General features: G+C 40.0%; 1 protein-coding gene across 1 annotated transcript; it reads left to right on the top strand.

Annotated features, from left to right (window-relative positions):
* Window positions 1-1097: 1097 nt before the first annotated feature.
* LOC116057793 lies at window positions 1098-12797 on the top strand. The gene is made up of 7 exons (XM_031310384.2): window positions 1098-1432; window positions 5211-5365; window positions 8930-9186; window positions 9562-9567; window positions 10498-10696; window positions 12152-12216; window positions 12660-12797. The coding sequence occupies exons 2-7, from the start codon at window positions 5308-5310 to the stop codon at window positions 12795-12797; spliced, it is 723 nt and encodes a 240-aa protein (XP_031166244.1). The 5' UTR covers window positions 1098-1432; window positions 5211-5307.

Below are 12797 nucleotides of genomic sequence, written 5' to 3' on the forward strand. Positions count from 1 at the left end.
AACGTGTCTTATGGTGTGACTGTGCTTTGTTTCTGCGTTTGGAGAGGCATCTCAACAGACTGTAGGTCCAACACTGATTGTTCACTGTTACATTTTAGTTGAATTTAAGTGTCGGGGCATTCCGCCACCGTCTGTCTATTGCGTTCCAAGACAGCCGTGCCGCGATTGGATTTCATAAGGGCGAATTGTTAAATTGTTACAATGTAATTTAAAATCTGCTTTAAAAATAAACGTATATGTTTTGGAATATAATGTTCAGCTTCGGCAGCTTTACCTATGTGCTAAAATATACAATGACGAAGCCTAGTGACAAGTCCGTAGCAACCAGTGTTGAATTGTGCAGGTGAATACTAGTTTACTAGAGGAGTAACTTAGTATTTGAAGTAATGCAGTAATGCAGAAAGTGTGCATTTAGTTTCCATGCTTATTGTGTTTCCACAACAATGTTAGTAAATCTACTGAAATGGCCACCACACCATAACAGAGGAGTGTGATGTGTAAGATGAGAATGCTCTCGTGTATGTCATGGCTGTAAAAAATCAAATGGCACCTGTACATCTTTGCTAAGCGCAAACTAGCACATAAGGGGAGGGTCATGCCACTTTTTCAAATAATTTTGAAAATTATTACTGGCAAGGGGAGGGTCAAGTCTTTTTAGCCTAAAGGTCCCAAAACTTCCCCTGTGGCCCCTTAAATAAATAACGAACAGTCCCTTAACATGGTCTGTTATTAAAGGCCCGGCTGCCTATAACATTAATTTAAGCAGAAATAGCCCGTTCTGTTTTTCAGAAAAAGCAGATTCATCAAATCCAGTAATCAATTTGAACACATTCTAGTCTATTAACAAATCGGCATCCACAGTGATTCAGTATTTCAGCTTCATGTTGGCTTTACAACCAGTTCCCAGTGTTATTCCCATTATCAGCTACCAAAAAATAAAGCGGGGGACGGGACAGAAGCAGAGAAGCTTTAAACGCCTTCAAATAGACCTTGTGAAATGAAGTGAGGTAGATGAACACCCTTTCTGCTGATGTTAAACACACAAGTTTGAATATAATGCCGTCAGTTGAAAGCGGAACGAAAAGCGCACGCAGTTCCACTGTCGGAACTTAAACAGTGTGACACCCAGCGGAAGTAAACAACACAACACGCCCGTAGCGTTAGCTGCATGCTCGTGTTGAGTGAGCTGGAGGAGACTGTATTGTAACGTAGTGCAGATAGTTATTTCAGCTGTAATTAAGCAACAATGTCTTCAGTTGGGTATTTGAGAGAGTTTGTCAACGAGCGAGGAACTGCTGCTGCTGAAGAAATATTCAGAGTTTAAAAAAAACAAAAACAAAACAAACTATCGTGGAGTACGACGAAGAGATCCGTCGTCAGCGCAGACTGTCGGATATCGTTTGGAAACCCGAAACAAAGTTACACAGGATAGGTGTGTATGCACTTTATTATTGTAATGATGCTTACAACAGCAGATGTCTGACTTGAGAATCCAAAACTTTTTCCAGGTTAGTGGGATACAGCGCTCAAAACTAAAACTAAAAAATATTAGCATATTGGTTGGTTGCTTTAACTGTATGTAAAAGAGAGATGACGATAAATCACGTTTCACGTATCCTAAGGTGGCATCTATGTGCTGGATATTTTCTTAGCGGGGTTTTAGCTAGGAAATAAGCTCACTTACTGCAACGTTTTGCAATTTTGGCACAATGTTTATGTGAATTTACCTAATTTTAGCCATATTTTCTTTGTAAATAATACAGTCAGTTGCTTGGGCAGCATGGTGGCCCAGTGGTCCGTGTACTTGGTGGCCAACGGATTTTCGTTTTGAAAGGAAAAAAACAAAAACGAAAAACGGCCAGTTTCCCAATTACCATTAGTAAATAGGAAAACAAAAAACAGAAAACAACCCATTATTCGTTTTTTGTTTTGATATTAAAAAACGAAAAACAATCTCGTTATCCGATTGTCTTTGATGTATTTGCAGATGGAACTCGGAAATTAAAATACGTGTGTATAAGTCGTATTCCTTAATTTTGCATTGGTATTTTTTTCGTGACCCGGAAGTTACTCAAGACCCGCCCTTCAATAGCATTTATTGGCCAGTACCGCCTGTAAGATCCGTTCTGTGCATGCGCATAATTACGTAGTAGAAAACTAACAATGTCCCTGTGCGATTTGTAACTGTCGGTACACGATCCGTTCTGCCTGCACGATAGACTGTATATAAGTAACATATGTCAACACTTTACGACCAAACATTACAACTTTTTTATTAAATCTTTTTTTATTAAATCTTTATTATACAATAGTCATAGCTACAAACATTCGAAACTTGTCACTGATCCAAAACCGTGTAGCGACATCGTTGTTGTGTTGTTTACGTTAATGTTTTTACCTTTAATACTTCGTCTTGACTAATAACCATAGACTGTCTATTATTAATGCGATGAAGTGTAAACGTACATAAGTGTCCTTTTGAAGATGGGATGACAGCTCTCCCAGCCACCACTGCTGTATACCACTATAGTAGCTACATGCTAACGGCAGTAAACACTATAGTAGCTACATGCTAACGGTCATCTTAGCTGGCAATGTTGTTAAATTCTCCCCAATTCCGGGTCACATTCCTGCTGAAACATGTCCGATTGTGTAGTGTTTGGTCCGCGATTTTTGACGTTAGAAAGTGCTGCTTCGTTCCACTACAATCTAACGTTAGCATACTCATAGCTAACTATTGTAGCTGCATGCTAATGCGACATAGTGGAGCATATATAGCTAGCTATGTACGTATGTAGCAGGACTTTGTACCGTAAAAAATCACCAATAAAGGCTTCTAAACCAAATGCTAAACAAATACAAATACAGTAAAGTGACCGGAATTAGGGGTGAAATGTCCAGCATTGAGCTACATAATAGTTTGCTAGGAGTTAGCTGGTCTCTCACAGAGATCTCATTTGTAGCCCTGTTTTACCTGATACTTTCATAAAAGTACAAACACAGTGAGAGGTATACACATGCTTAAACTTTATTTAAAACATGGTTAACCTGAAGCAGGACGGAGTCATGACTTATAACACCAAAGCAAGGCTTCTAGCTCAGGCTAGCTAGCGTTAGCAAATTACCTTCAAAGTTGCAAAGAAATGACGAAACGTAAAATTTGAAGCCTTTATTTAATTTGCTACATGGTGTTGTACTGGATGGCCAGACGACCCTCCGTATATCATTAACAGATACTTTAGGCAACTCCAGCAAACACCTTGTAAACTTCATCTTTGCCATCATAACGGTCTACTGTCACTGTCTAATGTTTTCTTCCGGTAACCGGGAATGTCCAAACATCCTTACGCCAATGCGTGCATAGAGCTGTGAAGTTTGCCGGTGTTCGCGCAAGCGTAGAACTGATCAGGCAGTGCACAGAACGGATTTTACAGGCGGTACGGATCTGACAAAGGAATAAGATTTATACACACATTTTAATTTCCGAGTTCCATCTACAAATACATCAAAGAAAATCGGATAACGAGATTGTTTTTCGTTTTCCGTTTTTTAATATCAAAACAAAGAACGAATAATGGGTTGTTTTCCGTTTTTTGTTTTCCTATTTACTAATGGTAATTGGGAAACTGGCCATTTTTCGTTTTTGTTTTTTTCCTTTCAAAACGAAAATCCGTTGGCCACCAAGTACACGGACCCCCAGTGAATACCACTGTGGCCTCACAGCCACACAAATGTTGAGTTTACTTTATATCAGTCTGAAAGAATGCTTGTAGCCTACAATGTATTACATGTATATGTATTGTTACAACAAAAAAATATGACCTCAGATGCACATTACAAAATGTGTTATCTATCTGGAATTAGTACATAAAAAATGTACTGTAAAAAAACAGTTTCATAATTATTAGGCCAGTGTTACTATGCATTTATTAATTTCACAACACTGCTAATCCATAAAATCATATGAATACTCTTTAAATTGAATGTAACCAGTATGTAACCAGTTCCTGGCGGGGAGTGAAGCAGAAGGACCGTAGGCTATGTACGCTGCTCAAGCAAACGCTGTTTGTTGTGGCTATCGTAGCAACGTTATCTGTTTTTTGTACTGCGTGCGCAGAACGTATGTGGTACTTGGCCGTCGGCTGTGGTCCCTGCAGTGTGTTAGAAGTGCTATTTTTTTGGCCAAGACTACCGGCAACGAGTGTCAACGTGAGGCGACACCACAGCCGGCCGCTGTCGCCACTAGGCCTTTACGGGGGCTGCCATCTTCCGCTATTCCGACGCATTGACACACGCTATGCAAATCGACCTCTCTTTCTAATCTATGATGTCGATAACGACGATGAATCATCCCAGCCCTAATTCGTAGTTAACTGCAAAACCATACGCAGACACTGCTTGCTGCAACATAACACGACGAGCCGAAAACTGCAGCTCTGAGACACTTGCTAATGTGCTCCAGTAACAAAGACAGAAAGAAAACAAATCAAAACTAAATCGTGAAGTTCATGGGAGCTACTGGCCACCGCATCTGAAAAAAACAGCAACTGTGAAAATACCCTAATGTTATGTTATTTGCACGGGTGCTCCTAAATATATTTTACAGTCTGCATACGTCTATTTTTAGTCTGCAGGGTTTCCCGCAGCACTTTGCAGTTAAGGCTCCGTCAAAAAAAAAAAGTATATGAGCGACATCCGCCGTGTTTACTCGTCGTCCTGTTTTCTCCCTTTCATTTCAAACCACACAGTTGACAACCTGCAGGTGGGGGCCGGCTCGGACATACACGCCGCTGTACGATAATATTGTCTCAGAACGACAATATTATCGTTTATCGCAATAATTTCTGGGACAATATATCGTCCAGCAAAATTTGTTATCGTGACAGGCCTAGAGGGAGGACCAGATCGATCAATATGCATATTGTTGTTTAACATATCAACAGAGTTATGGCTTCTTATAACTTATGACATCTGACAATGTATTGATCACCTGAGCAAAAGTTTTTTTTTTTTTTTATCAGCATCCCAAAACCGCAGAAATGGAAACGGCTTCAGAAAAAAAATACCTGCTTAGTGAAATCTGAAAGATTTAGTTTCTGTGTGAAGAGGCTCAGAGAGATGGACAGGTTTGAATTGTTCATGTTTGGGCTGAAAAGACATTGACACTCTTCACCTTTTTTGTAAGTTCCATGTTTTTTTATCAAATACAGACTGGAGAGAACTTGAGGAGAACTGTGCTCAGACGGACGTTTGATTTTACGTACATAGAGAGTTTGGCAGTTTGCAGAGGAAAGTTCCAGAAGTCACATGAACATGGACTCGATCTACAGTGACCACACATACTCACACTGTTTCAACCATCGAGGTAAGCTGATGATTGCTATTAGAGCTGCGTGATTATGTTTTTGCTGTGATATTGCTGTATGGAAAAATACTGTAATATTAACAAAATGGCATAAATAGCTTTAGTTGGAAATAATGAATCATTCTCAAATTACTGGGGTGATTTTGTGGGGGAGTGTATCTGCATACAGCAGAAAATAAAAATCACAACCTTTCTTATGTGAACCATCCTTTCTTAAACTTTCATACTTTACAAAGACAAAAGCAAGTGAGCACTGTGACTAGTGCTGGGCGGTATGGCCAAAAATTTGTATCACGGTATTTTTTAAGATTCTGGCGGTTTTACAGTATATCACGGTATTTTCTTTCTTTTGCATGTCTGGGCCTGTAGCAACCAAGGTTATTATAGTTTTGTATTTTGACTTTTTCTTTTCTATGTATGTATGTATGTATTTCTTTCTTCTAAATGGAAATTATCATGGCCGGAAAAATGATTGAGCTCATTTTTATTTATCATGCGATTAATTGATTTATTGACTATCGTGATAGGCCTACTTATAATCAGGTTCGTCTTATATTTGGACCAATACGGTAATTCTATGCCACAATTAGGTTGTAAATAGTTTTCATTAGGCCAGTAACAATTATCTAACCGCAATTATTTTACATAATCAAGGTTATTTTGTATAACTGCACTTAAAGCATTAGAGCTTTTTTTTTTATTGAGATTGGTCACACTGTTTTGTGCTTTTATTTTTTAATCTGTACAGAACAACTTGTTTGCTAACTTTGGCTAAGGCCCTAAGGGGCATGGCTGTTGATGGTAATTGTTGATTTTGTTTAGATGTGCAAAATTGTCATTATAGAGGTGATTATTGGTCAGAGTGTTAAGCTAAAGCTATGCTAGCGGCAGTTGTCACTTGTTGCCACAGCAACTCCAAACATCATGGGCTGTAGCTGTCTAAAGCTAGAGAAATTAAAGCTATGGTTTTTGCCGATGATTCACGCTTTGTTTTTATTGATGGGAATAAATGTTCTATTTTTAATTTATTTTCATTCAAGCAAAAAATAAAGTTTTTTGATAATTAAGAGGCGTAGTTTACTTCGTAGGCTGTGAACCTGCGTATCTGGGTCTCATAACAGTGATTTATAACAAAAGATGTATCCTGGGATTCATTTAAAATTTAATGTTTTTGAAAAAGTAATTAATTATTTCACTAAAAAAGACAATTATATTGTTAATCGCAATTATTTCTGAGACAATTGTCCAGCAAAATTCAATCAATTAACATATTAAGAATAAAAACAGAAATGATGGTAAGAAATTAAAAAAATACAGTTAGTGTACAGTATAACAATACAATAGAATTTACAATTTTACAAAATATATACAAAAATGGGAAGGAATAGTGCAATATCAGTCAATAGTCTGAGATTTTAGGATTGAAATGAGTACAGTGCAAGGCAGTTACAGAATAGTTACAGGCATAGTTTCCAGATAGTGTGTTTAAAATTATTTCTAACATGTAAGCCTAAACTGGTTCGAAATAATGAAAGTAAAAGAAATGTTCATCCAAGTTGCTGACCAGCAGTTTGTTATAAGGCATTGAAAGAGTAAATAATTTTAAATAATGTAGTGTTCCATATTGTTATTTTTTTCTGTGCAACCATTGTCTGTTTGCCATACAAACTTTGCAAAACCCAGATTGCTTAATGGTGTGTGTGTGTGTGTGTGTGTGTGTGAATACAATGACGCGTAATGAACCAAAGAAAGGAAATACTAATCTACAGAACAAATTGTATACTTACGAAATGTATTTTGAGTCACCATGATTCATGTTAAAATGCATAAAATAAATATGACAATTTTAGTAAATATGAATAAAAACAGATGTTTGTTGGTCATTATGTAATGCAACCTTATTATTCCATTTTCTTTAAAAAAAAAAAATGCATCCTCATGTAGGTGTACCTACATGATGTATTATGTATATATTATTATACAATTACATTATATTAAATTGTTTTTATAGTGACAAATCATAACAAGAGTTATATCAGGACACATAGAGTAGGACTAGACCACACACTATAATTTACAAAGCCCCAAAAATTCCCCCAAGAGCAAGCATTTGGTGCAACAGTGGCGAGGAAAAACTTCCTTTTAAGCAGAAACATTCATAATGATAATGATTCATATAATTATTATTATTCAATAATTATAGCAGTTTGTATATAGAACAGTGGCAGTTATAGTAACAAAGATAATAGAACTATCACTAGAAATAATAGTTGTAGCAGGGCATCACACATTCAAAAATAAGCACCATCTGCTGGTGGATATATGTCATTTCTGGTGTCTTCTCACATTTGGCCCCCAGCGCCCTCAGGCTCTGACCCCTGATTAAAATTGTTTCTAAAACTAGATTGTGTGAAGGGTAGGTCTCCTGGAGCCAACTGTGCAGACTTATATGGCACTTACCCACTGCTAGTACCAGCTCGGCTCGGCTCGACTTGGCCGCGGTGCCCCGTCCTTCTTTTTCCATTGCAGATTTAGTACCGCCTCATGCGTGAGGCGAGCGTGGCTGGTCGTCATAGCGACGCGGCAGGAAACTGTTGAATGTGTGTTGTTTTTGATTCAGATTGAGACAAATTTAGTTTCAAAAGAAGCTGGAGGCAGCAAAAAAAAACAAACAACACAGCTGGCTAAACTATTTAAAAATGGCGGATTTGTTCAGGACACCCCGCGTCTGTCGCTAGCAATGAGACCAGAGATAGACAGGGTTATCATAGGACTGGCGAAAGCTTAAAATCCCCACATGGATAACCACTCTCTGCACAGATTGGTATTTGTTAAGCAGACTAGGAAGACGTTGAAAAATGTCAACAACTTTGGCTCCTGAAAAAGAGTAGACAACAGCGGATCTCTTTCTAATATTTTTGACAGTTGATCCCCCACGATCAAAGTAGTTGGTGGCGCAGCCAGAAGAATGCTGAGGTAAAGCGGTTGGCAGCAGCATTTGAGCTGGGGAGTTGGCTCTCTGAACTCTGCCTGGTCCAGCACAGCGATTGTGGCATGACCAGCTATGCAGAAGTGAAACAGGAGGAGCTACAGACCTGCTTTCCGCTCCTCCAAAACCGAGAAACTATTTCCCAGTTGAATGGCTCAGAAGATGCGGTTATCGGTCAGAAAATGTACTGCCTCACTTTCTTCCGACAGACAATTTGTCAAGCAGCAGAACATTAGCCTAAGCATTTGCCGTGGCTACCATGCAATTGAGCAGGGCCTCATCCTTTCTGATCTGTTGCAGCAGAGTTTTCCTACCTTCCAGCATAGTAAATTTCTGACAGACTGACACAACTTTTACCGCCGGTTGGAGAGCAGAGTGGAGGCATGAATTTTCAGAATGGAAGTGTACTAGCTCTTACCTTAAAAGTCAGCAACGAGGCAAGGACTTAGTATTAAATGATGGACTTTGGGGATCAGAGGTAAAGCAGATGAGGTCATTACAAACCTGTGTCCTTATTGGAATCAATTTAGTAAAGTAATTTTTAAGATTCACATTAATGGCTGTTTGTGTTTCAGCTTTACCTACAGATGTCCAGAAAGTGATTGTTGGAGAAGAACATCAGCAGGAGTGGAGCTCCAGTCTGGACCAGGAGGACAAAATGCCCCCACACATTAAAGAGGAACAGGTGGAACTCCGGATCAGTCAGGATGGAGAGCAGCTTCAAGGGCTGGAGGAGGCTGATATCACCAAGTTCCCATTCACTCTTCTCCATGTAAAGAGTGAAGATAATAAAGAGAAACCACAGTTCTTACAGCTTTGTCAAAGACAAACTGTAGAGATGAAAACAGAAGCCGATGGAGAGGACTGTGGAGGATCACAACAAGCAGGAAACACGCATCCATATACCCATTTACAACCAGATACTGATGACAAGACGGGACACTGTTCTGAAGCTGAGACTGATGACCGTAACGATTGGAAGGAGACCAGGGTACCTCATTCAGCTACGAATTCTCTGAATAATATTGAAGACCCTGTCAGTGATTCTAGATGTAGTGCTGCTGAGAAACCATTTAACTGCTCGGAGTGTGGGAAAAGATTTGAACGCAAGGGACATCTGAAGACACACATGAGAACCCACAGAAGAGGGAAACAATTGAACTGCTCAGTCTGTAAGAAAGCTTTTAAACACCGTGGAAATTTACAGCAACACATGGAAACCCACACAGGACCGAAACCATTTAGCTGCTCAGTCTGTAAAAAAGCTTTTACAGTGTGTGACCGTTTAAATAAACATATGCTAATCCACAAAGGAAATAAAGTTATATTAGAGAGTGGACATTTACACAATCACATGAGGACCCACAAAGGAGATAACCCTTTCAGCTGCAGTATCTGTGACAAAATGTTCAGCAGGCCTCGTCAGCTCAGTAAACATAAATGTGTTGGTAAGATGGAAACAGAAGCTGATGGAGAGGACTGTGGAGGGTCAGAACCAGCCAGGAACACATATCAAGATACATTATTACAACCAGATACTGATGACAAGACGCAACACTTTTCTGAACCTGAGACTGATGACAGTAATAATTGGAAGCAGACCAGAGAACCTCAGTCAGGTTTAAACTCTCTGAATAGCAATGAAGTCCCTGTCAGTGATTCCAGATGGAGTGCTGGCGAGAAACCATTTAGCTGCTCGGAGTGTGGGAAAAGATTTGACCGCAAGATACATCTGAAGTTACACATGAGAACCCACACAAGAACTAATATACCAGTTAGCTGCTCCATCTGTAAGAAAGCTTTTAAAGCCAGGGGACGATTTTACAAACACATGAGAAACCACAGACGAGGGAAACCATTTAGCTGCTCAGTCTGTAAGAAAGCTTTTAGACAGCGTGGAAATTTACAGGAACACATGAGAACCCACACAGGAGAGAAACCATTTAGCTGCTCAGTCTGTAAAGAAGCTTTTGCAGTGCGTTACAGTTTGTATAAACACATGGCAATCCACAAAGAAAAGCAATCTTTATTAGAGAGTGGACACATGAGAGCCCACATAGCAGAGAACCCTTTTAGCTGCGGTAATTGTGACAAAATGTTCAGCAGGCCACGTCAGCTCAGAAAACATAAATGTGTTGGTAAGATGGAAACAGAAGCTGATGGAGAGGACTGTGGAGGACCAGAAACAACCAGGAACACGTATCAAGATACACGTTTACAACCAGATACTGATGCCAAGACTGGAGACGCATCTGAATCTGAGACTGATGATAGTGAGGATTGGAAGGAGACCAGAGAACCTCAGTCAGGTGTCCCTGTCAGTGATTCCAGATGTAGTGCTGGTGAGAAACCATTTAGCTGCTCCGAGTGTGGGAAAAGATTTGGCCGCAAGATAAATCTTAAGTTACACATGACAACCCATACAAGAGAGAAACCATTTAGCTGCTCAGTCTGTATGAAAGCTTTTACAATGAGTAGAAGCTTAAAGTATCACATGACAACCCACACAGGAGAGAAACCATTTAGCTGCTCAATCTGTAAGAGAGCTTTCAAAGGGATTGGACGATTGGTAACTCACATTAGAACCCACACAGGAAAGAAACCATATAGCTGCTCGGTCTGTGAAAAATCTTTTACGCGGAGTGGATATTTAAAGAGACACATACAAATGCACACATGGGAAGGGAATCCGTTTAGCTGCTTAGCCTGTAAAAAAGCTTTTACACTGAGAGGAAATTTAAAGACGCACATGCAAATTCACACGCGGGAGGGAATCCATTTAGCTGCTCACTCTGTATGAGAGCTTTTACAGTGCATGGACATTAAAGAGAGAGAAGAGAATCCATTTAAGCACCATTGTGTTCATATCTACTGTCAATCCAGGCTAAAGTCAATGATATTAATAATGCATGCATGTTGCTTCCTTTAAATTTCAGTTTGTGGTCGACTAGCGGGGCCGGCTTTGGTTGTTTGATGAATTGGTGATTGTGTTTGCTGATTCGCTGTGCATGCAGAATCTGCAAATCTGTGTCAATGACATTATATCAAACACAGATTTATGTCGTAGATTAGTTTTGTTTCCAGCTTCGCGGCTCAGAACTATAACGTTGGTTGTGACATATCCCTTGTTTCTTTAGGCTAACTAACATATTAGCTTTAGCCTGTCTTGTAGCAACTTTCTGGCAACTACTCTTCAGTGAATAATGGCCAGGAGACGTTGTGATAACGTTGCATTCAGGTGATTTATTTCGTCTTTTCTATTTCGTCTGCAGCGAAGGTAAAACACTGACTACAGTAGGTTCACGACCCCTGAAAAAGCATCGCTGTGTCTGTGGCAGCTGCCGCTTACGGTACTTTTCTACGCGCGCGAGAGCCTCACTTCCCATAACAAACCCCGCAGGACTAACTTTACGTCCCACATACATATGTTCCCTACATGGCCACCTGTCTTAAAGGTGAAGGGTCGGCTTGGGCTAGTAGCAATCATGTCAAAGGAGAACGGTGCAAGTTTTCCTTTTCTATCAAGCAGCAACAAATTTGTAGCGTTAACATTGCACGTCCTGCGATGTGACAATCGCACATGCACACATCGCGATGTAGACTATGAAACAAAATATCGTGCAGCCCTATACGGACCCCAGAAATGTAACTACGCATTTTGGCGAGACAGACTGCAACAACTTTGATTGGTCCGCTTTGCCGTAGCTTGGTAGCGTCGCATTTTCCCCTGCTTATTTTCGAGTTCTCCTCCTCCATAAACATGAATTCAAGGAACGGGTTAACCTTTTGTGTTACAGCTTTCCGACTGTGGGCAAAAGGCACAGGTGAGACACTTGTTTCTCTGTCACCGCTGTCGGAGTCGGTACTCCGAGGCTTATCCTGTCACACTCTCAGTTGCTCTACCACACACTCCCCGCGCATACACACCGGCTCTGCTATTCTCTTAAAGAGATACGCTGTAACAACACAGACTCACTAGCGAAAAAGTATGAATCCTCACTACAGTGTAGGCCACTTATGTAGGCTGCATCGTAGGCTCTGCGTAGAGCCTACATAGAACCATAAAGACGGCTTATGTGACATCACCATTCCACCATTTTCTATATTTTCTAAGTGCTCTTGGTTTAAAGAAAAAAGCTTAATGCATGGCATTTTTATGTTCTTTCAACCCTTGTTGAACAGAAAGCAGCATCTAGTGGGCTCAGGAAATAAAGAAAATGGTTCACAAAGCTTTATTTGGCTATTGTCGACTATTAAGTCGACAACTGCTATTGTTTGTAGCTCTTAGCTCTTCCTTCACACCAGAAGGAGCAACACATTTACTACATTGCTCAAGAGGGGGTCCAGCTAAAAGAGAGCTCTCAGCTAAAGCATGGCCTACTGAAAGTTCCCAGACACAGAAACTCTTCTCTAGCACATGGCTTGAGTGCCTGCTTGGAGTAA

The sequence above is a fragment of the Sander lucioperca genome, chromosome 24 (assembly GCF_008315115.2).
Source record: "Sander lucioperca isolate FBNREF2018 chromosome 24, SLUC_FBN_1.2, whole genome shotgun sequence".
NCBI classification, from domain to species: Eukaryota; Metazoa; Chordata; class Actinopteri; order Perciformes; family Percidae; genus Sander; species Sander lucioperca.

Bases quoted from the DNA above. Each gene is read 5' to 3' on its own strand.
- LOC116057793 (XM_031310384.2), top strand. From the start codon at position 5,308: ATGAACATGGACTCGATCTACAGTGACCACACATACTCACACTGTTTC. The intron at 5,366-8,929 runs GTAAGCTGATGA...TTTGTGTTTCAG, and splicing joins ACACTGTTTCAACCATCGAG to CTTTACCTACAGATGTCCAG. The intron at 12,217-12,659 runs GTACTCCGAGGC...CCTTCACACCAG, and splicing joins TGTCACCGCTGTCGGAGTCG to AAGGAGCAACACATTTACTA.